This window comes from Amphiprion ocellaris, chromosome 1 (assembly GCF_022539595.1).
Source record: "Amphiprion ocellaris isolate individual 3 ecotype Okinawa chromosome 1, ASM2253959v1, whole genome shotgun sequence".
Lineage (NCBI taxonomy): Eukaryota > Metazoa > Chordata > Actinopteri > Pomacentridae > Amphiprion > Amphiprion ocellaris.
In genome coordinates this window covers 42,294,057-42,321,201 of record NC_072766.1, presented here as the reverse complement: position 1 = coordinate 42,321,201, position 27,145 = coordinate 42,294,057, and the positions used below count along the sequence as shown (strand labels likewise).

Here is a 27,145-nt window from a genome sequence, read left to right as displayed (position 1 = left end):
TGTTGGGTACAGTTGGTTATGTTGGGTACAGTCAGGTACAACTAGGTACAGTTGGTTATGTTGGGTACAGTCGGGTACAGTTGGTTATGTTGGGTGCAGTTGGGTACAGTTGGTTATTTTGGCTACAGTCGGGTACAGTTGGTTATGTTGGGTGCAGTTGGGTACAGTTGGTTACAGTTGGTTATGTTGGGTACAGTCAGGTACAGTTGGTTATGTTGGGTACAGTGGGTTATGTTGGGTACAGTCAGGTACAACTAGGTACAGTTGGTTATGTTGGGTGCAGTCGGGTACAGTTGGTTATGTTGGGTGCAGTTGGGTACAGTTGGTTATTTTGGCTACAGTCGGGTACAGTTGGTTATGTTGGGTGCAGTTGGGTACAGTTGGTTACAGTTGGTTATGTTGGGTACAGTCAGGTACAGTTGGTTATGTTGGGTACAGTGGGTTATGTTGGGTACAGTCAGGTACAACTAGGTACAGTTGGTTATGTTGGGTGCAGTTGGGTACAGTTGGTTATGTTGGGTACAGTCGGGTACAGTTGGTTATTTTGGCTACAGTCGGGTACAGTTGGTTATGTTGGGTGCAGTTGGGTACAGTTGGTTATGTTGGCTACAGTCGGGTACAGTTGGTTATTTTGGCTACAGTCGGGTACAGTTGGTTATTTTGGCTACAGTCGGGTACAGTTGGTTATGTTGGGTACAGTCGGGTACAGTTGGTTATTTTGGCTACAGTCGGGTACAGTTGGTTATGTTGGGTGCAGTTGGGTACAGTTGGTTATGTTGGCTACAGTCGGGTACAGTTGGTTATGTTGGGTGCAGTTGGGTACAGTTGGTTACAGTTGGTTATGTTGGGTACAGTCAGGTACAGTTGGTTATGTTGGGTACAGTGGGTTATGTTGGGTACAGTCAGGTACAACTAGGTACAGTTGGTTATGTTGGGTGCAGTTGGGTACAGTTGGTTATGTTGGGTACAGTCGGGTACAGTTGGTTATTTTGGCTACAGTCGGGTACAGTTGGTTATGTTGGGTGCAGTTGGGTACAGTTGGTTATGTTGGCTACAGTCGGGTACAGTTGGTTATTTTGGCTACAGTCGGGTACAGTTGGTTATTTTGGCTACAGTCGGGTACAGTTGGTTATGTTGGGTACAGTCGGGTACAGTTGGTTATTTTGGCTACAGTCGGGTACAGTTGGTTATGTTGGGTGCAGTTGGGTACAGTTGGTTATGTTGGCTACAGTCGGGTACAGTTGGTTATTTTGGCTACAGTCGGGTACAGTTGGTTATGTTGAGTACAGTTGGGTACAGTTGGTTATGTTGGCTACAGTCGGGTACAGTTGGTTATTTTGGCTACAGTCGGGTACAGTTGGTTATGTTGGGTACAGTTGGGTACAGTTGGTTATGTTGGCTACAGTCGGGTACAGTTGGTTATTTTGGCTACAGTCGGGTACAGTTGGTTATTTTGGCTACAGTCGGGTACAGTTGGTTATGTTGGGTACAGTCGGGTACAGTTGGTTATTTTGGCTACAGTCGGGTACAGTTGGTTATGTTGGCTACAGTCGGGTACAGTTGGTTATTTTGGCTACAGTCGGGTACAGTTGGTTATGTTGGGTACAGTCGGGTACGGTTGGTTATGTTGGGACCTTTGCTGATGGCGTAGTCCTGCATGTTGATCCAGAGGCTGTTGGCCGGTTCTTTAGACGAGCCCAGAGCTAAATCCACCAGGACGCTGAGGTCTGGACGCAGAGTGCAGTCGAAGGGTTTCTGCTCCTCGTTACCGGACAGAGCAGCTTCCAGTAACGAGCTGATGCAGGTGTCTGGAAGTTAACAGACATTTATCAGCTCAGAAACTCAAGAAACAACTAAAGCAAACAGAAACTGAGCCATTATATGGGTCTGTGGTTCACCATGCTGAATGTATCTCCAACAACTCGCTGTTCTGTTCACTGTTTTTGAGGCATGCCACCTTTATTTTATTGATGTTTTTATCATTTTGAACAAAGTTTCAGCCATTTAGATGTTTTTTTTGGTCATTTCAGACAATTCTCAAATAATTTTGGACAAATTTTGAACCATTTTATGGCAGCTTTAAAATTTTAGACATAGACATATTTTTATGTCTTTATATAGTACTGCTCACATTTAGAGTTTTTATATTTACCAGGGCTTAGAATTAGATTTGTTTATAATCATCAGAACTCTAGATTGTTATATTTATTAGGACTTTGATTCTCATGCTGTGTGGTAATAAAATTTTATCTTCTGTACCTAGCTGAGGGATGTCCATCTCCAGTCCGTTGCTGAACAGCGGTGTTTTCAACCAGTAGGCGGTGTCCTGTTCCTCCAGAGACGTGGGCGCCCCCTGCAGCATCCCTCCCAGACAGCGTCCCACCAGCAGGGCCACCGTCCTCTCCAGGTCCACCAGCCAGACCCAGGACAGGGCCGGCTGGGGCAGCGACATCCCCGAGGCCGGTTCCGCAAAGTCCGACGTACCTGAAGGGACAAGATGTAGACAGGTGGTGGACACGTCAGAAACAGAAAACATCTGTGGAGAGAAGAATTCTGGTTCCTCCTGGCCTTCAGTGTCGGTTACAGAAACACAATGTTTGAGTCTCTGAGTTAAGTTTTGATTACTTGAGACAAATGTTGAGTCAATTTGGAAATTTTTTGTCATTTCATAGGTAATTAAGTACAAATCCTAAGTCATTTTGGATGAGCTTTTGAGTCAATCTGGATTTTTTTTGTCATTTTGGGCAATGCTCAATGTTTGAGTCATTCTGGATGATTTTTGTGTTGTTTTGGTTAATTTTTTAGTTATTCTGGTTATTTTTTAGGTAAATAGGCACAAATGTTGTTATTTTGGATTGTTTTTGTCATTTTAAACACATTTTACGCTGTTATTAGACATTTTTTAGGTAATTAAGTACAAATGTTAAGTTCAGTTTGGAAACTTTCTTGGTCATCAGGACAAATTTTTTAGTCTTTTGCACAACTTTTCAGCCATTCTTAAGACAAATGTTAAGTGATTTTGGACAGTTTTTGTTATCTTAAACCCCATTCAAGACATTTTTTAGGTAAATAAGTACAAATGTTTTGTCATTTTAAACACATTTCTAGACATTTCTGTTAATTAAGTAAAAATCTTTAGTTGTTTCCAATTGTTTTTGTCATTTTGAGTCATTTTTTAGGTAATTAAGTACAAATGTTAAGTTTATTGGATTGTTCTTGTCATTTTAAACCCATTTTGAGTTATTTTTTTAGGTAATTAGGTACAAATGTTAGCTCAGTTTGGAAACTTTGTTGGTCATCAGGGCAATTTTTCAGTCTTTTGCACGACTTTTCAGCCATTCTTAGGACAAATATTAAGTCATTTTGGACAGTCTTTGAGTCTTTAGCCAATTTTTAGGTAAATAAGTACAACTGTTTAGTTGTTTTGGAATGTTTTTGTTATCCTGAACACATTTCAAGTCATTTTAGACACATTTTAAGTCACTTTGTCAATCAATCCAATATTTTTCCAAACACATGTAATACATAAAGTCAACCTGAAACAGATGAGTGACAGTACAGTAAATGTTTTGACCATTTAATCCATGTCCAGGTTTTGTATTCCTAATTCTCACCGTGCAGAGGCTGAAAAACTTGAATATTGTGTAGGAAACAATCAAACTAATATTTTTACACAGAAATATAACACATAAAGTCAACCTGAAACAGATGAGTGACTGTACAGTGCATGTTTTGATGATTTAATCCATGTTTTTAGCTTTAACTCTCACCGTGCAGAGGCCACTGCAGCTCCTGGTCCTCCAGAGGGGAGGCGGCAGGCAGCAGCCGGTTCAGGCGGTCCAGAGGAGGCAGCAGGTCCAGCAGGTGGCTCAGCAGAGGTCTGGCCACCGACACCGGCAGCAGCAGCACAGAGTTGACGATCTGACACAACATGCTGCCGGCCGCCGACACGTAGATCACACCTGGAGACCAGATATAGAGAAGAGTGGTGAGAAAACACAGAAATATCACAGATGGGTGGAAAATCAGCTCAAATGTCGGAGAGTTCTGGGTTCAAATCTGCTTTAAAGACACAAATTAATCAAAAAAGAGGAAAAAGTAAAGAGTAAAGTCATTAAAAGATGTCAAAATTAAATCATTTCAGCGGCGAAAGAGATTTCAATCAATCAGTGCAAATAATTTATAACATAAAGAGCTAAAAAGAGCAAAAGTTTCATTAATAATAAACAATAATACGATCAATAATCAATCCTTCCTTCCTGCTGCTGTCAGACTGAACAGTTTGGTCGATGTTTCTGCAACAGTCTGTCACTGAAACAGAAAAAGACACATTTTTACTTTGGACTTTTTTTTTGCATTTTGTGGCCACAAAAAGATGAAAAATCACCACAAAAAGACGTAATATTACAGCTGATATCATTGTTTTTTCTGAAATCCGCTGCAGCTGCTCTGCTCCCAGACTGTTCTGATCACTTCAGCAGAAAATAACCAGGTTACAGTTAATTAATCTGCTGCTAATACTAACTGTTTATGTACATCTATAAATTATTTACGCTGATAAGGTTTGCAATCACAAAAAAAAGAAAAATCGCCATTAAATTACACAAAATCACCATTAAACTTCACAAAATCACCACTATAAGATGCAAAATTGCCACAAAGATGCAAAAATCACCATTCAAAGACAAAATCTCCACAAAAGACGCAAAATTGCAACAAGAAAATGGAAAATCACCACTGAAAGGTGCAAAAATCACCACAGAAAGATGCAACATCAGAACAAAAGATGCAGAATCGCCACAAAATGATGAAAAACCACCATTAAAAGACACAAAGTCACCACAAAATAAGCAAAAACCTTGTGCAATATGGGTATTTTTCCATAGTCAAGAATAATCCGTGCAGTTATCCACACACCGGAGAGACTCCAAGTAGAGAACCAAACAGATCATATACGTCTAAAAACTGGTCAGAACACTAATATTAGAGTGTAAAACCAGTCAGAACACTAATATTAGAGTCTAAAAACCAGTCAGAACACTAACATTAGAGTCTAAAAACCAGTCAGAACCCTAATATTAGAGTCTAAAACCGGTCAGAACACTAATATTAGAGTCTAAAACTGGTCAGAACACTAATATTAGAGTCTAAAACCGGTCAGAACACTAACATTAGAGTCTAAAAACCAGTCAGAACACTAATATTAGAGTCTAAAACTGGTCAGAACCCTAATATTAGAGTCTAAAACCGGTCAGAACACTAATATTAGAGTCTAAAACCGGTCAGAACACTAATATTAGAGTCTAAAACCGGTCAGAACACTAATATTAGAGTCTAAAACTGGTCAGAACACTAATATTAGAGTCTAAAACCGGTCAGAACACTAACATTAGAGTCTAAAAACCAGTCAGAACACTAATATTAGAGTCTAAAACCGGTCAGAACACTAATATTAGAGTCTAAAACCGGTCAGAACACTAATATTAGAGTCTAAAAACCGGTCAGAACACTAATATTAGAGTCTAAAACTGGTCAGAACACTAATATTAGAGTCTAAAACCGGTCAGAACACTAATATTAGAGTCTAAAACCGGTCAGAACACTAATATTAGAGTCTAAAACCGGTCAGAACACTAACATTAGAGTCTAAAAACCAGTCAGAACACTAATATTAGAGTCTAAAACCGGTCAGAACACTAATATTAGAGTCTAAAACCGGTCAGAACACTAATATTAGAGTCTAAAAACCGGTCAGAACACTAATATTAGAGTCTAAAACTGGTCAGAACACTAATATTAGAGTCTAAAACCGGTCAGAACACTAATATTAGAGTCTAAAACTGGTCAGAACCCTAATATTAGAGTGTAAAACCAGCAGTGGTTCTACAGCAGGCGTATTCTGTAACGTGTGCTCTCTGTTTCACCTTGTAGTTTCTCCCGGATGCTGCCGTTCCAGGAGCTTTCTTTAATCAGAGCTGCAGATCTGGAGAAGATGTCGGTGGCGTGAGGCAGCAGCAGCTGGAGGTGTTTGTGGAGCACAGCAACGCTGCTGGAGTTCTGCACAAACAAACGTGGAAATGTCAGAGGTTTAAACACATCAAATGATCAGAATGAAGCTTTGTGAGGTGAAATCACTGGTTTATAAACGTGCTGCTGACTAGCTCTGCTTCTTCCAGGGGTTCTGGTGGATCGGTTGGTTGATCTGAAGGTTTAATCACGAGTCCATTCCAGACTAACTGATGCTCAGAGGACTTCAGTTTACACTGAATGTTTCCCTGAGAGGGAAGAAACGCTGGTTTACTTCTAAATAAATGACTGGAACCCTGTAGGGAAACATCCTCCATGTAACCTGTAACATCTATAGCAGTAGTTTTGGAGGAATTACGTTGCTCTAACTCATATTTTATATCAGTTCCATGATGTTAACACACTTCAACCCAGACAAACCTTTAAATAAATTAAAATTATCCAAACTTGCACATTTTATTCTGCTACTGAAATGTTATAAGCCTCATAAAGTGACTCCATTAAGAACTATTTTTTTTGCAGACTGTCTGGTGGCTTCTAAAGTTTTCCTGACTTTCCGCTGACATCTACTCATTTTATCAAGAAACAGCTCAAAGGCAAAAAAAAGCTCAAACCGGAGTTTAACGTCATTTTACTACCATTTAAAAGAAGCGTGTGAAATCTGGAATTACATGAACATCATCATATGTTTTAATGTGATCACATGATCCCTCTGGAGAAACACGACATCTTTCTGATTGTGTTCCATCCAACCAACCAACCATTCAACCATTCATCCAATTATCCAACCAACCATCCATCCAACCAACCAACCATTCATCCATCCATCCAACTATCCAATCAACCAACCATCCAACAACCAATCATCAAATCATCCATCCATCCATTAACCAACCAACCAACCAACCAACCAAACAACCAACCAACCAACCAACCAACCAACCATTCATCCATCCATCCATCCATCCATCCATCCATCCATCCATCCATCCAACCATCCATCCATCCATCCTGTATTTCCTGTTATTGACTCTTCCTTCCTGTATTTTTTCTGTTATTTTCCTGGTGTTTGAGTGTTTCTGTACCTCGGTAACTGAGTTGATGTGACAAAAAGCCAGCAGCTGTTTCTGCAGCGAACACAGCAGCTGGTGGAGGTGAGCCGGTTGGCTGCTGTCGGAGGAAGAAGTTCCCTGCTGCAGTTTGTCGCTGTTCTTCTCCAGCTCACCGAACGCCTGGTCCTGAAACACAAACGCACACAGACCAGATATTTTATACAAAATCACATCGTTCCTGCTCGACCAGAGTACATAGAGCTGATTACACCCAAAACAAGACAACAGAAATGTCCTCCAAACTACCAATAACGATCAATAAAATGGAATAAAAACATCAGTCCACACCTGAAAGTGCAGGAAGCTAACTTCTGGTTGTTGTTTTCTTTTGGTCATTTCATCTCAAATTTTGAAAGAAGAATTTCTGCTCAACTGTCTCTGAACTTTTTATAGTGCAAAATCTGAATATTTATAAAGGTTTCTGTGACATTTTAGTTTTAAGAATCAGAGAATTTCTGAGATAAAATTTAGAAAAATTTCCAGTCGACACACTTTTCAGCAACGTCCTGAAATGGGCCATTTAAATTTTTATTTTTTTTTAAAAACATTATCTCAGATAATAATTTATATGACAAACTAAAAACTGATTCATTTTTAAATATGCAATTTTAAATATCTATAGTTTATGATACAAAAATGTTGATGATTTGAGGTTAAATAACCATTTTTCTACAAAGATTTTAAATAAACATGGAGGCAAATATTTTATTTTAGATGCCTTCTTGTTTGTATTTTTATTTATTTATATCACATATATTTTTTATCACAGCCAACTGTGAGTCCAGGGAACTAAAAACTAACACCTGGCTGTTATTTATCTTTATAATTACTCATGTTTTCAAAATTAGTGCAGAAATTGTTCTAAAAAGTTGATCATTTAAGGTTAAATAATTATTTTCCTTCATTTCTGTGTAAAACAAGACATTAAATGGACTTCTGCAAAGTACAAGTTTGAGACAATTGTTTAAAAAAAGTCTTAAAAGCACAGAAACATAGAAGAATAATTAAAACAAATTCAAAATCCAGTTAAAATTAGTCAGAAAAAGCACTCCAAAATAGAAAACCAAACTTGTTTTTGAGTCTGGCAAACAAAGAACTAACGCCTGGCTGTTATTTATTTTCATAAATATCTGGATTTTAGAAATTGTTGCAGAAATTGTTCTAAAAATGTGCATATTTCAAATGGAATTACCCTTTCTCTACAATTCTGTATTAAACTAGAGCCTAAGTGGAATTGTTCTAGGTAGAATTTTAACAAAAGGCAAAAATAAAGACTTTAAATAAACCTAGAAGCGTGTAAAGACCATAAAAATAAACAAAAAATAGAGATTTAAATGAAAATAAACTGCATTACAAAGATGAAAATCAAACATAACAGAACCTAAAGAAGGAGTGTGTCTTCCTGATGCCTATTTATTGTCAGTGCAGGGAATTAAAAACTAACATCTGTTTATTATTTATCTTCATAAATATCTAGATTATTGCAGAAATCCTTCCAAACAAATGCATGATTTGAGATGGTACGACCCTCTAGATTCTCTTTTGACATTTATCCATTTTATCGCTCCATAAAACTGAGCTCTATTACGATGAAGATGGTGACGAACTCACGGTGTAGAAGCCCAGGTTTCTGAGCAGCGTCTTCATCAGGATCTCGGCCAGGTGGGTGTCCGGGTGTCCCGTGGTGCTGCTGTAGTTTGGGTCTGGAGACGCCGTGAAGGTCTGACCGGAGGACAGAACCTCGGGTCCGTCGGCCGGAGAGCTGTAGCCCAGCAGGGAGGCCACGTGGGTGTGGTCCTGGAGGCTGGTCAGGATGATGTCCAGCTGCATCCGCTGGGAGGACGAGAGCCAGGAAACCAGGTTAGTTATAGATAAATTGTATATAAACACAGAAACACCAACGTTCAGGTTAGTTATAGATAAATTATATATAAATACAGAAACACCAACAGGTTATACATAAATTATATATAAACACAGAAACACCAACAGGTTTTAGATAAATTATATATAAACAGAAACACCAACGTTCAGGTTAGTTATAGATAAATTGTATATAAACACCAACAGGTTATAGATAAATTATATATAAACACAGAAACACCAACGTTCAGGTTAGTTATAGATAAATTGTATATAAACACAGAAACACCAACAGGTTATAGTTAAATTATATATAAACACAGAAACACCAACGTTCAGGTTAGTTAATGATAAATTATATATAAACACAGAAACACCAACAGGTTATACATAAATTATATATAAACACAGAAACACCAACAGGTTTTAGATAAATTATATATAAACACAGAAACACCAACAGGTTATACATAAATTATATTTAAACACAGAAACACCAACAGGTTATACATAAATTATATATAAACACAGAAACACCAACAGGTTATACATAAATTATATATAAACACAGAAACACCAACGTTCAGGTTAGTTAAAATTATATATAAACACAGAAACACCAACAGGTTATAGATAAATTATATATAAACACAGAAACACCAACGTTCAGGTTAGTTAAAATTATATATAAACACAGAAACACCAACAGGTTTTAGATAAATTATATATAAACACAGAAACACCAACAGGTTATACATAAATTATATATAAACACAGAAACACCAACAGGTTATAGATAAATTATATATAAACACAGAAACACCAACAGGTTATACATAAATTATATATAAACACAGAAACACCAACAGGTTTTAGATAAATTATATATAAACACAGAAACACCAACAGGTTATAGATAAATCATATATAAACACAGAAACACCAACAGGTTATACATAAATTATATATAAACACAGAAACACCAACAGGTTATACATAAATTATATATAAACACAGAAACACCAACAGGTTATACATAAATTATATATAAACACAGAAACACCAACAGGTTATACATAAATTATAAACACAGAAATACCAACAATCAAGTTAGCTATAGCCAGGAACCAGGCTAGTCCTTCATGCTAATCACAAAAATAAAACATTAAAATACAGACAGTTCAACACTTTTTCTGTTCTAGTCTTATTTCAGCTCACTTTTAGCTCACATTTTAATTTTCAGGATGTTTTGGACCTTTATGTTGCTGCTTTTCTATCATTTATTCTGGTTCTGTAATTTAGTTTTCTAAACAACATCTGGAGAAACAACTTCTTTCAGGATTAATAAAGTAACCGTACACAAAAATCGTATTTCCATACAACAAAAACAGGAAACCATTAAACTGTGAGTTATGAAATTAGTTTATTAATAAACTACGACGAGTCTTTCTTTTAAAAGTCCACAGAAACCTACTAAGAAAAATACAAAATTTACAAAAGTAGATAACAAAATAAAAATCCACAAATTGTAAAAATAATCTATTATTATTTTTATTATTATTAGATAATAACATAAATATTAATATAATATTTTAAAATAATAAATATTATTGTTATTTTTATTATTTAAAAGTAAGAATAATAGATTATATAACAATGTTATTTTCTTTCTCGTTATAATCACTCATTGATTTATTTATACGTATAGATTTTAAACAAATCCTTGAGTCAGTTTTTAAAGGATTTGTGCTGAAAATGTTGATGTGAACCAACAAACTGTGACCAACTCGTGTTTCTATATAAAGAGTTTCGATATAAAGCGGAAAATAGTTCAGCATTTAGTAAACGAACAGTTTGAACTGTTTCTGTCGGGTAAATAAAGATATTCAGTGTTTGAGTCGATGTTCGGTTACAGAATAAGTCAGAACATAAACGCTGTGTCGACATTTAAAGCAGGTAACTGTGATGTAAGCAGCTCAAACATCCAGATCTCATTAGAACAGCTTTACTGAACGTCAGCATCAGGCCGTCCAAATAGAACTCAGTTCTCTGCTGGCATGGAACGTTCTCTGAAGACGGAAAATCAGGAGTTCTCCAGAGGTTACACCGGTCAGACTGACAACCACAACTTTTAGTTTATTATTGGTTCTATGAAAACTAACTGACCTGTGACACTTTATGTCTGTGGTAAAAGATCTAAAAAACGTACAAAACTCTGTATACAGTTCAATGAAAACTACTTCCTGTCGTCTGTTCACCAAAAAAACATTATTTCTAATAACCCAGTGAGCATAGCACATGTTTGCTAAATAAAATCATGTATCCATCCATCCATTCATCCATCCTGTTGGAGCCAAAATATGATCTCTTCGTTTTGATTATTCTGAGTGTGGGTATGACTGTGTGGGTGTGGCTTTAGGAGCCACAGGGTTGTCCACTGTAGGGAGTGGACTGCATATATAACGGCTAATGAATGAGTGAATGCAGGTGTGCAGTTTGAGAATGAAGCCAAACAGTTTTTGACCGTGCTAAACACCGTGTCAAGCAGGTGAATGTTGTCAAGTTGTGCATTTTTGGTTTATTGGAAACTTAATGTATGGACTGAATGGTGACTTACCTGCAACTGCTGTCAATAAATGGAACATCAAATACAACTGAGCAGAAACACTGTTAATTTGAAGCTGCACGCATCACATACCAACTGCCACCTCAGTGACTACAGGTAAAGTCACTACACATCCATCCACCCATCCAACCAACCATTCATTCAACCATCCAACCAACCATTCATTCAACCATCCATCCATCCATCCATCTATCCATCAATCCAACCAATCAACCAACCAACCATCCAAGCATCCATCCATCCAACCAATCAACTGTCCATCCATCCAATCAACCGTCCATCCATCCATCCATCCATCCAACCCCTGACAGGTAGCTATGGTCTGCTTCTGTTTGATGTGTTCTACCTGTCCTTTGGAGAGACTCTCCCATCGGTCTGGTCCTTGAGGCAGCAGAGAGTGAAGCAGCTCCATCCTCTCCCTCAGTGGAGGCAGCAGCATGGTGGCTCCGACCGACAGAGTCTCGATCACTGCCTGGAGGGAAAATCACAAACATCAACTTTATCTACAGAGTCTAGCTCACCACCTGAATGGAAAAGTGACACATGAACTTTACAGTTGGATGTTTATTGAGATGTTTGTGAAATTTTAGCTATTAAAATATCAGTAGATAATCTGATCCAAGCAGAATCCCAGAATCTTCTCTCACCTCCTGGATCTCGTCCGGCACCGACGAGTCCATCAGTCTGAACAGGAGGTTCCTCAGAGGCCTCGCCTGGCGACCTAGGATGCTGGTGGCCACACCCCCCGCCAGGGCCAGAGCCAGGTGATTGGACAAGAGGCGAAGGCACAACTTCAGGAAGTTGTGGTGCTCCCTGCAGGCATCCCAGAATAAATATTATGGTTATTGTACAAAACCCAAAACCAGTGAAGTTGGCACGTTGTGTAAATCATAAATAAAAACAGAATACAATGATTTGCAAATCCTTTTCAATTTATATTCAACTGAATACACTGCAAAGACAAGATATTTAATGTTCAAACTGAGAAACTTTTTTTTTTTTTACAAATAATCATTAACTTAGAATTTAATGGCAGCAACACATGGCAAAAAAGTTGGCACAGGGGCATTATTACCACTGTGTTACATCACCTTTCCTTTTAATAACACTCAGTAAACGTTTGGGAACTGAGGAGACCAATTTTTGAAGCTTTTCAGGTGGAATTCTTTCCCATTCTTGCTTGATGTACAGCTTAAGTTGGTCAACAGTCCGGGGTCTCCGTTGTCGTATTTTACGCTTCATAATGCGCCACACGTTTTCAATGGGAGACAGGTCTGGACTGCAGGCAGGCCAGTCTAGTACCCGCACTCTTTTACTACGAAGCCATGCTGTTGTAACACGTGCAGAATGTGGCTTGGCATTGTCTTGCTGAAATAAGCAGGGGCGTCCATGAAAAAGACGTTGCTTGGATGGCAGCATATGTTGCTCCAAAACCTGTATGTACCTTTCAGCATCAATGGTGCCTTCACAGATGTGTAAGTTACCCATGCCTTGGGCACTAATACACCCCCATACCATCACAGATGCTGGCTTTTGAACTTTGCGCCTATAACAGTTCGGGTGGTTCTTTTCCTCTTTGGTCCGGAGGACACGACGTCCACAGTTTCCAAAAACAATTTGAAATGTGGACTCGTCAGACCACAGAACACTTTTCCACTTTGCATCAGTCCATCTTAGATGAGCTCGGGCCCAGCGAACCCGGCGGCGTTTCTGGGTGTTGTTGATAAATGGCTTTTTCTTTGCATAGTAGAGTTTTAACTTGCACTTACAGATGTAGCGACGAACTGTAGTTACTGACAGTGGTTTTTTGAAGTGTTCCTGAGCCCATGTGGTGATATCCTTTATACACTGATGTCGGTTTTTGATGCAGTACCGCCTGAGGGATCGAAAGTCACGAGCATTCAGTGTTGGTTTTCGGCCTTGCCGCTTACGTGCAGTGATTTCTCCTGATTCTCTGAACCTTTTGATGATATTACGGACCGTAGATGATGAAATCCCTAAATTCCTTGCAATAGCTCGTTGAGAAATGTTGTTCTTAAACTGTTCGACAATTTGCTCATGCATTTGTTTACAAAGTGGTGACCCTCACCCCATCCTTGTTTGTGAATGACTGAGCATTTCAGGGAAGCTGCTTTTATACCCAATCATGGCACCCACCTGTTCCCAGTCAGCCTGTTAACCTGTGGGATGTTCCAAATAAGTGTTTGATGAGCATTCCTCAACTTTCTCAGTCTTTTTTGCCACTTGTGCCAGCTTTTTTGAAACATGTTGCAGGCATCAAATTCCAAATGAGCTAATATTTGCAAAAAATAGCAAAGTTTACCAGTTCGAACGTTAAGTATCGTGTCTTTGCAGTATATTCAACTGATTATAGGTTGAAAGGGATTTGCAAATCATTGTATTTTGTTTTTATTTACAATTTACACAACGTGCCAACTTCACTGGTTTTGGGTTTTGTAATTCAGATTATGGGATTCAGGAGCTCAGAAACAAAACAACATTTCTGCAGAAGACTAAAGAAAGTGTAATCATATTTTATTTTCCAGGTTAGTCTATCCTCGGTGTCTCACCTGGACGAGGGGAAGGGCAGAGGAGGAACTTCACTGTTGATGCCGTCACAGTATCGCTCCAGGAAGGAGCGCAGGTGAGAGAAGGTGCTCTCCTCCAGATCCACACAGTAAGGACGATGCCAAGCCACCACCTGCCTGGAGGACAGGAAGCAGGAAACATTAAAAAACCTCCAGCAGAGTCCTGATCCTTCAGATTCACACAGACAGAGGACTCATAAAGATGGACCAGAGAACACAGAGTTGACACAGAAGCAGCAGGAAGTGAAAAATCTGGAACAAATATAGCTCTAAAAAACATTGTGAAATGTGTGAATGTGGAAACTGACTTAAAATTTTGAAAAAACGACAGAATTTGTCCAACAATGATTCAAAAATGTAAAAAATGATTTCAATTTTTTCCAAAAATATGAAAGACTGAATTTTTCCCAATGGCTCAAAAATGTGAAAAACATGACTTAAAAATTGTCCAGATTGACTTAAAAAATGTGAAGATTGACTTGAAATTTGACCAGATTTCTCAAAAATGACTTAAATTTTTACTAAAATAACTCAAAAATGTGGAAAAATGACTTAAAATGCGTCCAAAATGAGTCTAAATGTGTTTAAAATGACAAAAATGTCCAAAATGATTCAATACTGTGATGAAATTACTTAAAATGTGTCCAAAATGGCTCGAAAATTAGTGGAAAAAAATATTTAAATTTGTGCACATTGACTCAAAAATGTGAAAATTCACTTGAAATTTGTCCAAAAGGGTTAAAAAAAAGAAGAAAAATTACTCTGAATTTGTTCAAAGTGACTCAAAAATGTGATAAAATGACTTAAAATTTGATTTCTTTGGCAAAAACATCTTCATTTTCGTATTTTTTTCTCTTTCTCTCACTAGTTTTTTTTTGTGCCCTTTCATAGATTATTCTTGGACAACGAGTCGAGTTGGAGCAGCTCTAGTCAACAGGAGTTGTAGGTAAACTCATCTTTGACCTAAAATAAACTCCGGTCTGTTAGATGATCTATAAATACTTTGGTCACCTTTCCTCTGGTTCTGAACTTCTCCATCTGTATTTCTGCTTTCTGCCCTTTAGCTTCAGTTACACAACTTTTTATTGACTCCAGCAGTTGTTCATCAGCGCTGACCTTCAGCCTCCAGAAGACCTGCTGTAGAACCTGCTGTAGGACCTGTAGCTACCTGTAGGACCTGCTGTAGGACCTGTAGCTACCTGTAGGACCTGCTGTAGGACCTGTTGTAGGACCTGCTGTAGGACCTGCTGTAGGACCTGCTGTAGGACCTGTAGCTACCTGTAGGACCTGCTGTAGGACCTGCTGTAGGACCTATAGCTACCTGTAGGACCTGCTGTAGGACCTGCTGTAGGACCTGTAGCTACCTGTAGGACCTGCTGTAGGACCTGCTGTAGGACCTGTAGCTACCTGTAGGACCTGCTGTAGGACCTGCTGTAGGACCTGTAGCTACCTGTAGGACCTGCTGTAGGACCTGCTGTAGGACCTGTAGCTACCTGTAGGACCTGCTGTAGGACCTGCTGTAGGACCTGTAGCTACCTGTAGGACCTGCTGTAGGACCTGCTGTAGGAGCTGCTGTAGGACCTGCTGTAGGACCTGCTGTAGGACCTGCTGTAGGACCTGCTGTAGGACCTGTAGCTACCTGTAGGACCTGTAGCTACCTGTAGGACCTGCTGTAGGACCTGTAGCTACCTGTAGGACCTGCTGTAGGACCTGCTGTAGGACCTGTAGCTACCTGTAGCTACCTGTAGGACCTGCTGTAGGACCTGCTGTAGGACCCGTAGCTACCTGTAGGACCTGTTGTAGGACCTGTAGCTACCTGTAGGACCTGTAGGACCTGTAGAACTTGCTGTAGGACCTGCTGTAGGACCTGTAGCTACCTGTAGGACCTGTAGCTACCTGTAGGACCTGTAGCTACCTGTAGGACCTGCTGTAGGACCTGTAGGACCTGTAGCTACCTGTAGGACCTGTTGTAGGACCTGTAGCTACCTGTAGGACCTGTAGGACCTGTAGAACCTGCTGTAGGACCTGCTGTAGGACCTGTAGCTACCTGTAGGACCTGTAGCTACCTGTAGGACCTATAGCTACCTGTAGGACCTGCTGTAGAACCTGCTGTAAGACCTGCTGTAAGACCTGCTGTAAGACCTGCTGTAAGACCTGCTGAACGACCTGTAGCTACCTGTAGGACCTGCTGTAGAACCTGCTGTAGGACCTGTAGCTACCTGTAGGAGCTGCTGTAGGAGCTGCTGTAGGACCTGTAGCTACCTGTAGGACCTGTAGGACCTGCTGTAGGACCCGTAGCTACCTGTAGGACCTGTTGTAGGACTTGTAGCTACCTGTAGGACCTGTAGGACCTGTAGAACCTGCTGTAGGACCTGCTGTAGGACCTGTATCTACCTGTAGGACCTGCTGTAGGACCTGCTGTAGGACCTGCTGTAGGACCTGTAGCTACCTGTAGGACCTGCTGTAGGACCTGCTGTAGGACCTGTAGCTACCTGTAGCTACCTGTAGGACCTGTAGGACCTGCTGTAGGACCTGCTGTAGGACCCGTAGCTACCTGTAGGACCTGTTGTAGGACCTGTAGCTACCTGTAGGACCTGTAGGACCTGTAGGACCTGTAGGACCTGTAGGACCTGCTGTAGGACCTGCTGTAGGACCTGTAGCTACCTGTAGGACCTGTAGCTACCTGTAGGACCTGTAGCTACCTGTAGGACCTGCTGTAGGACCTGTAGCTACCTGTAGGACCTGTTGTAGGACCTGTAGCTACCTGTAGGACCTGTAGGACCTGTAGAACCTGCTGTAGGACCTGCTGTAGGACCTGTAGCTACCTGTAGGACCTGTAGCTACCTGTAGGACCTATAGCTACCTGTAGGACCTGCTGTAGAACCTGCTGTAGGACCTGCTATAAGACCTGCTGTAAGACCTGCTGTAAGACCTGCTGAACGACCTGTAGCTACCTGTAGAACTCACCTGTCCAGGTCAGGCTGGTAGTACCCATTACCTGTAGAACCATAGCTACCTGTCCAGTAGGACTCACCTGTCTCGGGGCAGGGCGGTCCAGGCCAGGCTGTGGGAGGTTCCTGCTGAGATCTGCTGGATGGCCACTCCATCCAGACCGACCACCTTCTTGGGTTTGGTGATGGGACCAGTGGAGTTCCCCTGACCGCACTGACCCATGGAGTTGTTCCCCCAGGCATACACCTCGTTATCTGAAGACATGAAACCCATAATAATACATGATAAAGTTCCCCGGGCGTACACCTCGTTATCTGAGGATAGAAACCAGAATATCACATCTTAAAGCTGAATTTAAATTATATCCCATGCTTTAGAAAATGTGAAAAATGACTTTGAATTTGTTCCAAATTACTCAAAAAGGCAAAAAAGACGTATAATTAGTCTAAAACGACTCTAAATGTATCCCAAACAACAAAAAAGGTCCAAAGTGACCCAAAAATGTCAAAAAACAACTTTGTGTTTGTCCAAAATGACTCAAAAATGTGATAAAAGAAATTATAATTTGTCCAAAATGACTCTAAGCGTATTCAAATGACAGAAAAGGTCCACAGTGATTCAAAACTGTAAAATATGACTTACAATTTGTCCAAACTTACTAAAAAACAATTGAAAAATGACTTACAATTTATTTAAAATTACCAAAAAATACGAAAAAAAACTAATCAGAATTTGTTCAAAATGACAAAAAAAGGTCCAAAATGATTCAAAAATGTGATATGACTTAAAATTTGTCCACAATGGCTCAGAAAAGTAATAAAAACGACTTCTAATGTGAGTTTGTCTCAGAGCAAAGCTGCAGAGCTTTAAAATGAACCAAAATGAGGTAAATGTTTCTGACAGCAGAATATAAAATGTGTTGAACAGTTAACATTCTGCCTATTTACAGGTTTATAGTTTTACTGCTGTGTTCTGCTGAGTCAGCAGCTATTCCTGGTTTATAGATCTTTATTTATGGTTTATATGGTCTATAATCTCACAGATAATGAAATGACCTACCGTGGGACAGAGCCAGACAGTGACTGTCTCCGATGGAGATGTCCACCACTCTGGTGGTCGCCAGCTCCTCGATCAGTTTGGGTCTGAGAGCCGTGGCCTCCGAAGATCCACAGCCGAGACAAGCACCACAGCCCCAGGCGTAGACCTGGAATAACGGGAAACAACAGGACGTCAGGGTTAGCAGACCTGGAATAACGGAACTCAGGGTTAGTAGACCTGGAATAACGGGAAACGACAGGAGATCAGGGTTAGTAGACCTGGAATAACGGGAAACAACAGGAGGTCAGAGTTAGTAGACCTGGAATAACGGGAAACGACAGGAGGTCAGGGTTAGTAGACCTGAAACAACGGGCAACGACAGGAGGTCAGGGTTAGTAGACCTGGAATAGGAGGTCAGGGTTAGTAGACCTGGAATAACGGGACTCAGGGTTAGTAGACCTGAAATAACGGGAAACGACAGGAGGTCAGGGTTAGTAGACCTGAAACAACGGGCAACGACAGGAGGTCAGGGTTAGTAGACCTGGAATAGGAGGTCAGGGTTAGTAGACTTGGAATAACGGGACTCAGGGTTAGTAGACCCGGAATAATGGGAAATGACAGGAGGTCAGGGTTAGTAGACCTGGAATAACGGGAAACGACAGAAGGTCAGGGTTAGTAGACCTGGAATAGGAGGTCAGGGTTAGTAGACCTCGAATAACGGGAAACGACAGGAGGTCAGGGTTAGTAGACCTGGAATAAAGGGAAACGACAGGAGGTCAGGGTTAGTAGACCTGGAATAACGGGAAACGACAGGAGGTCAGGGTTAGTAGACCTGGAATAACGGGACTCAGGGTTAGTAGACCTGGAATAATGGGAAACGACAGGAGGTCAGGGTTAGTAGACCTGAATAACGGGAAACAACAGGAGGTCAGGGTTAGTAGACCTGGAATAAAGGGAAATAAAAGGTCAGGGTTAGTAGACCTGGAATAACGGGAAACAACAGGAGGTCAGAGTTAGTAGACCTGGAATAACAGGACTCAGGTTTAGTAGACCTGGAACAACGGGAAACGACAGGAGGTCAGGGTTAGTAGACCTGAGTAGGAGGTCAGGGTTAGCAGACCTGGAATAACGGGAAACGACAGGAGGTCAGGGTTAGTAGACCTGGAATAACGGGACTCAGGGTTAGTAGACCTGGAATAATGGGAAATTACAGGAGGTCAGGGTTAGTAGACCTGGAATAACGGGAAACGACAGAAGGTCGGGTTAGTAGACCTGGAATAACGGGACTCAGGGTTAGTAGACCTGGAATAATGGGAAATGACAGGAGGTCAGGCTTAGTAGACCTGGAATAACGGGAAACAACAGGAGGTCAGGGTTAGTAGACCTGGAATAAAGGGAAACAAAAGGTCAGGGTTAGTAGACCTGGAATAACAGGAAACAACAGGAGGTCAGAGTTAGTAGACCTGGAATAACGGGACTCAGGGTTAGTAGACCTGGAACAACGGGAAACGAGAGGAGGTCAGGGTTAGTAGACCTGGAACAACAGGAACCGACAGGAGGTCAGGGTTAGTAGACCTGGAGTAGGAGGTCAGGGTTAGTAGACCTGGAACAACAGGAACCGACAGGAGGTCAGGGTTAGTAGACCTGGAATAACGGGAAATGGCAGGAGGTCAGGGTCAGTAGACCTGGAATAATGGGAAACAACAGGAGGTCAGGGTTAGTAGACCTGGAATAAAGGGAAACGACAAGAGGTCAGGGTTAGTAGACCTGGAATAAAGGGAAACAACAGGAGGTCAGGGTTAGTAGACCTGGAACAACGGGAAACGACAGGAGGTCAGGGTTACTAGACCTGGAATAATGGGAAACGACAGGAGGTCAGGGTTAGTAGACCTGGAATAATGGGAAACGACAGGAGGTCAGGGTTAGTAGACCTGGAATAACGTCCTACCTGTCCTGTAGAGGTTAATGTTAATGAATCTACAGGTGAATAACGTCCCACCTGTATTATAGAGGTTAATGTTAATGAATCTACAGGTGAATAACGTCCCACCTGTATTATAGAGGTTAATGTTAATGAATCTACAGGTGAATAACGTCCCACCTGTATTATAGAGGTTAATATTAATGAATTTACAGGTGAATAACGTCCTACCTGTATTATAGAGGTTAATATTAATGAATTTACAGGTGAATAACGTCCTACCTGTCCTGTAGGGGTTAATATTAATGAATCTACAGGTGAATAACGTCCCACCTGTATTATAGAGGTTAATATTAATGAATTTACAGGTGAATAACGTCCTACCTGTCCTGTAGGGGTTAATATTAATGAATCTACAGGTGAATAACGTCCCACCTGTATTATAGAGGTTAATATTAATGAATCTACAGGTGAATAACGTCCTACCTGTCCTGTAAAGGTTAACATTAATGAATCTACAGGTGAATAACGTCCTACCTGTCCTGTAGAGGTTAATGTTAATGAATCTACAGGTGAATAACGTCCTACCTGTCCTGTAGAGGTTAATATTAATGAATCTACAGGTGAATAACGTCCTACCTGTCCTGTAGAAGTTAATATTAATGAATCTACAGGTGAATAACGTCCTACCTGTATTATAGAGGTTAATATTAATGAATCTACAGGTGAATAACGTCCCACCTGTATTATAGAGGTTAATATTAATGAATCTACAGGTGAATAACGTCCCACCTGTATTATAGAGGTTAATATTAATGAATTTACAGGTGAATAACGTCCTACCTGTCCTGTAGGGGTTAATATTAATGAATCTACAGGTGAATAACGTCCCACCTGTATTATAGAGGTTAATATTAATGAATCTACAGGTGAATAACGTCCTACCTGTCCTGTAAAGGTTAACATTAATGAATCTACAGGTGAATAACGTCCTACCTGTCCTGTAAAGGTTAACATTAATGAATCTACAGGTGAATAACGTCCTACCTGTCCTGTAAAGGTTAACATTAATGAATCTACAGGTGAATAACGTCCTACCTGTCCTGTAAAGGTTAACATTAATGAATCTACAGGTGAATAACGTCCTACCTGTCCTGTAGAGGTTAAGGCCAGAGATGACTGACTTCCTGCACACACTTTCCTGATGAACATCCCCTGCAGCGCCTCCACCACCTTCGGTTTGTAGACTCTGTTAGTGTCACCGTGACCCAGTTTACCTGCAGGACGACACACAGATTGATCATTTATTCACATTTTAGTCGGCAAAATGACAGAAAACACACTGGAAACACATTAAACTACAACATTTATGGGTTGTAATAAACCTGGAAACATCCAGTAATCAGAATGAGTATTTTAAACCCTAATATTCAGTGTTTTACTCCATGAAAACAGCCGTTAATGCAGATAAACACACCGTTGTCTCCTCCTCCAAAGGACCAGACGGTTCTTCCGTCCTTGGAAAGGGCGATGGTGTGAGAACTTCCACAGGAAACTTCTCCAACGTTGCTGATGTCTTTGACCAGAGTGGGAATGTTTCTGCTGTTGCTGTCGCCGTGACCTGGATCCACAGAAACACATGCAAACGTCAGGCTGTTTACACCGTAAACTGGAAATAAACATCACCAGGAGGTCACCACAGGGCTCCTGGAAATCCACAGTCTCTGTAGAAAAGTTCATCTCATAAAGCTGCAACTAACGGGAAAATTACGCTTTTTTAACTGTAATTTTTTTGAATACTTTACTCTTATTTTACTGAGCTTCCCTGTTTGCTTGTTTTTTTAAATTTAACTTCATCGTTAATTCTCTAATTTTTTGATTTTTAATTTCTAATTTTTAAACTGCCCAGTTGATATGAGAACTAATCTAGCTAATTACTAATTTAACTTAGCATTTTTATTATTTATTTTATTCAACCGATCTGCTGTGATTATTTTTGTATTGCATGTTTTAACTGTCAAAGCGTCCTAGCATCCAAGTATTCCTATATCATTGTCATTATTATTATTATTATTATTATTACTTACAGATAATATCTCATAAAATCATAGAAAAAATTATTCACATGATGGTAAAAAACAAAACACAAGAAGTCAAAACTACAAATAATCTGTATTTTTACATGAAGTTATTTGTTGTTTTACAGTGTTTGACTTCAAAATTAATTAAATTTTGCTGTATTTAAATCACAAAAAAGAAAAAATAGAGAATAGAATAGAAGCTTTGATTTGTTATTCTGTAAATCCAACAAAATTTGTGATTTCTTTTCGAGAATTAAAAAAAATTATATTATTATATAAAATTAATTTTAAGAAAGTTATATTTATATACACTAAAAATTACATTATAAATTGTATATAATTATAACATGATCATTTTCTAAAAATTTGCCATTATAAGGATTAAAGAATAGTAAATATTTGTCTGTTATTTGACAGATTTTACACACTTTGGGGAAGAAAATATTTAGTAAAATCTCAGAAAAGATTTAAAAGATTTAATTGTTGACTAAATTAAAAAACAATAAAGCCGGCCAAATCTATACATAATGTCCACATAAATAAATTATTATTTATATAAAATGGTAATTGGCTCATTTCTAATGTTTGACCATAAAATTTTAGCATTTTTACTGCATTTAATTAAGCAGACAGTATTGTTGTTTTAAAGATATTTGCCATTATTTGTAAGAATAATTATGTATATTAAGGATTGAATAAAAGTATTTTTTTTTACCAGTTTATTAAAGATAATATTTAGTGAAATTATAAAAACACGTTGACTAAAAAAATAATTAAAATAAAGATTTGTAGACAATGACTTGAAATGTGTAAAAATGAACAAAAAAAAATCCTAAATGACTCAAGATTTGGACAAAATGACTCAAAAATTGTCCGAAATAATTAAAAAATTGTCCAGAATTAGTCAAATATTATCTTAGATGACTCAACATTTGTTCAAATTGTCCAAAATGACCAAAAAATATCCAAAATGACTAAACTTAGAATAAAATGATTCAAAATTTGATTAAAACTACTCAAAAATTGTGCAAAAAATTCAAATGTTCTGCAAAATGACAAATAAATTCCAAAATGACTCAATAGTTGTTCAAACGACTCAAAAAATTGTCCAAAAATTCACCAGAAAGGACTCAAACAATGACTCAACAATTGTACAAAATGACTTAAAATGAGGTCAAAATTACAAAAATAATCAAAACTGGATCAAGATTTGGACAAAATGACTCAAAAACTGATTGAAATGATTTAAAATTTGTCTAGAATTAGTCAAATATTATCTGAAATGATTTAACATTTGTCTTCAGGACACAAGGCGTGTCCAAATTGTAAAAAAGGAACCAAAAAAATATCCAAAACGATGTAAATCTAGAACAAAATAATTCAAAATTTGATTAAAATTACTCAAAAATTGTGCAAAAAATTCAAACTTTCACCAAAATGACAAATAAATTCTAAAATGACTTAATAGTTGTTGAAATGATTCAAAAATTATCCAAGTCACCAGAAAGGACTCAAAACTTGATAAGAATGACTCAAAAATTGTGCAAAATGACTTAAAATGAGGTCAAAATTACAAAAAATAATCAAAACTGACTCAAGATTTGGACAAAATGACTAAAAAACTACGTAGATGGACTCGAAAATTGTCCAAAATGACCCAAAAATGTGAAAAAACTACTTTGAATTTGTCCAGAATGACTCACAAATGTGTAAAACTAATCAAAAATGTGAAAAATGACTTATTTACTTTTTGTTTAATTTAGCAAAAACGTATTGCTGTTTTGAAGACATTTGCCATTATTTGCAAGAAAAATGATGTATATTAAGGATTAAATAATTATATATAATAAATAAAACAAGCTGACTGTAAATTTAAAAAAAGACAAACAAAAATTGCATATTTTTTTTCAACATTACTCAAAAAGAGTTTCATTTCATCCATCATCATCTTGCAGATTGTTTACATTCATGAGAAAGAAGACAAGTGTTTGCACGACACCAGAATATTAAATCAGTTAAAGAGCTCCACTTTCTCCACATTCACACGTCTATAATTTGACTTGGGGGTCGACTGGAAAAGGTTTTCGTGCTCTAATATGTAAAAATATCTTCATCCTGACATTCTGGTATTTGAGTCCCTCAAAGCTGAAGCCTGAAGAAACACATCTGTCAACGGAAAGTTTAGATAAATGTCAACGCCCTGATGAAACTTGTTGAAACTACGCAGAAGTAGGTCAAGAATCTGTGAGAAAACTGATTAAACGGTGAGAAAACACACCTGAGGAGCGTCTGATCAGCAGAAATACGGAAGTTTACGGGTGGAGATCACAAATGTTGGGAGCTTCAACACTGAATATTTACTGGGTCAGAACGTATTTAATAGAACATGTTTCTATGCTTTAATGGCCAAAATCACATGAATCATTATTATTATTTTATAAGCTAAGTGACTTAAAATGACTAAAATTTTTGGAAAAATGTTCAAGTCAGTTGAACAATTAAACAAAAATGACTCAATATTTGTGTAAAATAACTTTAAACTTGTCCACAGTGACTCAAAACATTTGTAGAAAACGACTAAAAATTTGTCCAAACTTATTCAAAAATGTGTTTAAAATGACCAACAAAATCCAAATGACTTCAATATTTGTCCTCAGCGATTCTAAATGCGTTGACGATGAAAAAAATGTCCAAAATGACTCAAAAGTTGTCCAAAGAGACTTGACACATCTACAAATCAACTCAAAAATGATCCAAAACAACTTACAATTTGACTAAAATGGCTTGAATGTGTTCAAAATTACCAAACAGCTCAAAACTTGTCCAAATGATTTAAAATTTGTCCAAAATGACGAGAAACGTGTTGAAAACAACAACAAGAAGAGCCTAGAATTACTCAAAAGACATAAATTCTGTACAAAATGACTCAAAGGTGATCCAAAATTAACCTTAAATTGCTTCAAAGATGTTCAAAATGACTTGTCTGGAATGACTCGCGAAATGTTTAAAATCACTTAAAACTTGTCCAAACGACTCAAAACGTGTTAAGAATTACACAAATATGGTCAAAATGATCTAAAATTTAGCAGAAACTCTGTCCAAAATGACTAGAAATGTTTTGAAAACAACAAAAAAATGTCTAGACTCACTCAAAACACTTAAATTCTGTAGAAAATGACTCAAAAATTATCCAAAATGGCTTCAAAATTGCCTTAAATTGGTTAAAGGTGTTCAAAATGACAAAAAAGGTCAAAAATAACTTGCAATTTAACCAAAATGCTTTGTCTAGAATGACTTGCAAACTGTTAAAAAATCACCTAAAATCTGTTCAAAAGGACTCAAAACTTATCCAAATGTGTTAAGAATCTCTCAAAATTTATCCAAACGATTTAAAATTTGTCAGAAATTCTGCCTAAAATAACTGGAAATGTGTTAAAAACTGTCCAGAAATACTCAAAAGACTTGAAATGCCAAAAAAAGATCCAAAAGGAGTCACAGTTTAATGAATGACTCGCAAATTGCTTAAAATCACTTCAAATTTGTCCAAATGACTCAAAACGTCTTAAGAATCCCTTAAAAATTATCCAAATGATTTAAAATTTGTCAAAAATTCTGTCCAAAATGATTAGAAATGTGTTGAAAACAACAAAAAACTGTCTAGAATCACTCAAAAGAATTCTGTAGAAAACTATTTAAAAATTATCCACAATGGCTTCAAAGTCACCTTAAATTGCTTAAAAAGGGTTCAAAATGACTCCTAATTTAACCAAAATGACTTGCAAAGTGTTTAAAATCACTTAGAATCTGTTCAGAAGGACAAAATAACGTCCATGTCCCAAACTGAAGGGACTAAAAGTCAGAACTGGACTCTCTAAGGAGCAGAAAACGAGAGATTGTGTCTCATTTTGTCCAGAAACAAAGACTGTTAGTGTTGAGGGTTTTTCTTACCTAACCTCCCGAAGTCTCCTTCGCCCCAGGTGTACAACTCTCCATCCTCACTGACTGCAGCGCTGTGTCTGTAGCCTGCAGACACACAAACCACCACCTGCAACACAACACACACATTATTATTATGGTCGGTAATGCTGAAAACACACAAAAACATTACACCTACCATCAGGCATGGAGGTGGCGGTATCATTACACTATCAATTTAACTGACTCAAGTCTGAGTCTGAAAGACGACAAATGTCGTTGAACGGCACCAGTTCTGGTGTCCAATTCAATTTCTGACCAATTTTGAGCCATTTTTTATTATTTCTGAGTCGATTTGGACAGGTTTTGTCAATTCTTAGTCATTTTGTAAATTTTTTTTGGTCATTTTAGACACATTTTTAGTCATTTAGGAGAAATTTTGAGGAATTTTTAGACCATTTTGGACCATTTTTTTGGTCATTCTGGACTATTTTTTCTCATTTTGGACAAGTCTGAGTCATTTTCAACACATTTATTCATTTTGGACAATTTTTAAGTGATTTTGGGCAAATATTAAACCATTTTGGACCCATTTTAAGTGTTTTTGAACCACTTTTTAATCATTTTGTACAATTTTTAGTCATTTTGGACTATTTTTGAGTCTTTTCGTGCAACTTTTAAACCATTTTGGACCCATTTTAAGTCTTTTTGAATTTTTTTGCCATTTTGGACCATTTTTGTCATTTTGGACAATTTTTTGACTATTTAGGACAAATTTTGAGTAATTTGTGGCAACTTTTAAACCATTTTGGACAATTTCTAGCCATTTTGGACAATTTTTTGTCATTCTGGACTAATGTTTTTCTCATTTTGGACAAGTTTGCATCATTATCAACACAATTTTAGTCATTCAGGACAAATTTTGAGTCATTTTGGGCAACGATTCAATCATCTTGGACCCATTTTAAGTCACTTTGAACCACATCTTTAGTCATTTTGGACCATTTTGAGTCATTTTGGAC

The 27,145-nt window shown here is 38.2% G+C and overlaps 1 protein-coding gene across 7 annotated transcripts in view; it reads right to left on the bottom strand.

The window, feature by feature from the left end:
- The window catches only part of herc1 (HECT and RLD domain containing E3 ubiquitin protein ligase family member 1), a 108,714-nt gene that overhangs the window by 70,157 nt on the left and 11,412 nt on the right, over positions 1 to 27,145 (bottom strand). For all 7 annotated transcript variants that reach the window (XM_055006365.1, XM_055006530.1, XM_055006395.1 and 4 more), the window contains exons 6-19: positions 26,157 to 26,253; positions 21,605 to 21,748; positions 21,277 to 21,404; positions 18,228 to 18,372; positions 17,251 to 17,422; positions 14,199 to 14,333; positions 12,276 to 12,441; positions 11,975 to 12,100; positions 8,751 to 8,972; positions 7,113 to 7,265; positions 5,925 to 6,057; positions 3,771 to 3,962; positions 2,260 to 2,484; positions 1,635 to 1,808 (exon numbers count right to left, since the gene is read on the bottom strand). In XM_055006365.1, coding sequence (XP_054862340.1) covers positions 1,635 to 1,808; positions 2,260 to 2,484; positions 3,771 to 3,962; positions 5,925 to 6,057; positions 7,113 to 7,265; positions 8,751 to 8,972; positions 11,975 to 12,100; positions 12,276 to 12,441; positions 14,199 to 14,333; positions 17,251 to 17,422; positions 18,228 to 18,372; positions 21,277 to 21,404; positions 21,605 to 21,748; positions 26,157 to 26,253 — 2,212 coding nt within the window. The remainder of the gene's footprint in view (positions 1 to 1,634; positions 1,809 to 2,259; positions 2,485 to 3,770; positions 3,963 to 5,924; positions 6,058 to 7,112; positions 7,266 to 8,750; positions 8,973 to 11,974; positions 12,101 to 12,275; positions 12,442 to 14,198; positions 14,334 to 17,250; positions 17,423 to 18,227; positions 18,373 to 21,276; positions 21,405 to 21,604; positions 21,749 to 26,156; positions 26,254 to 27,145) is intronic.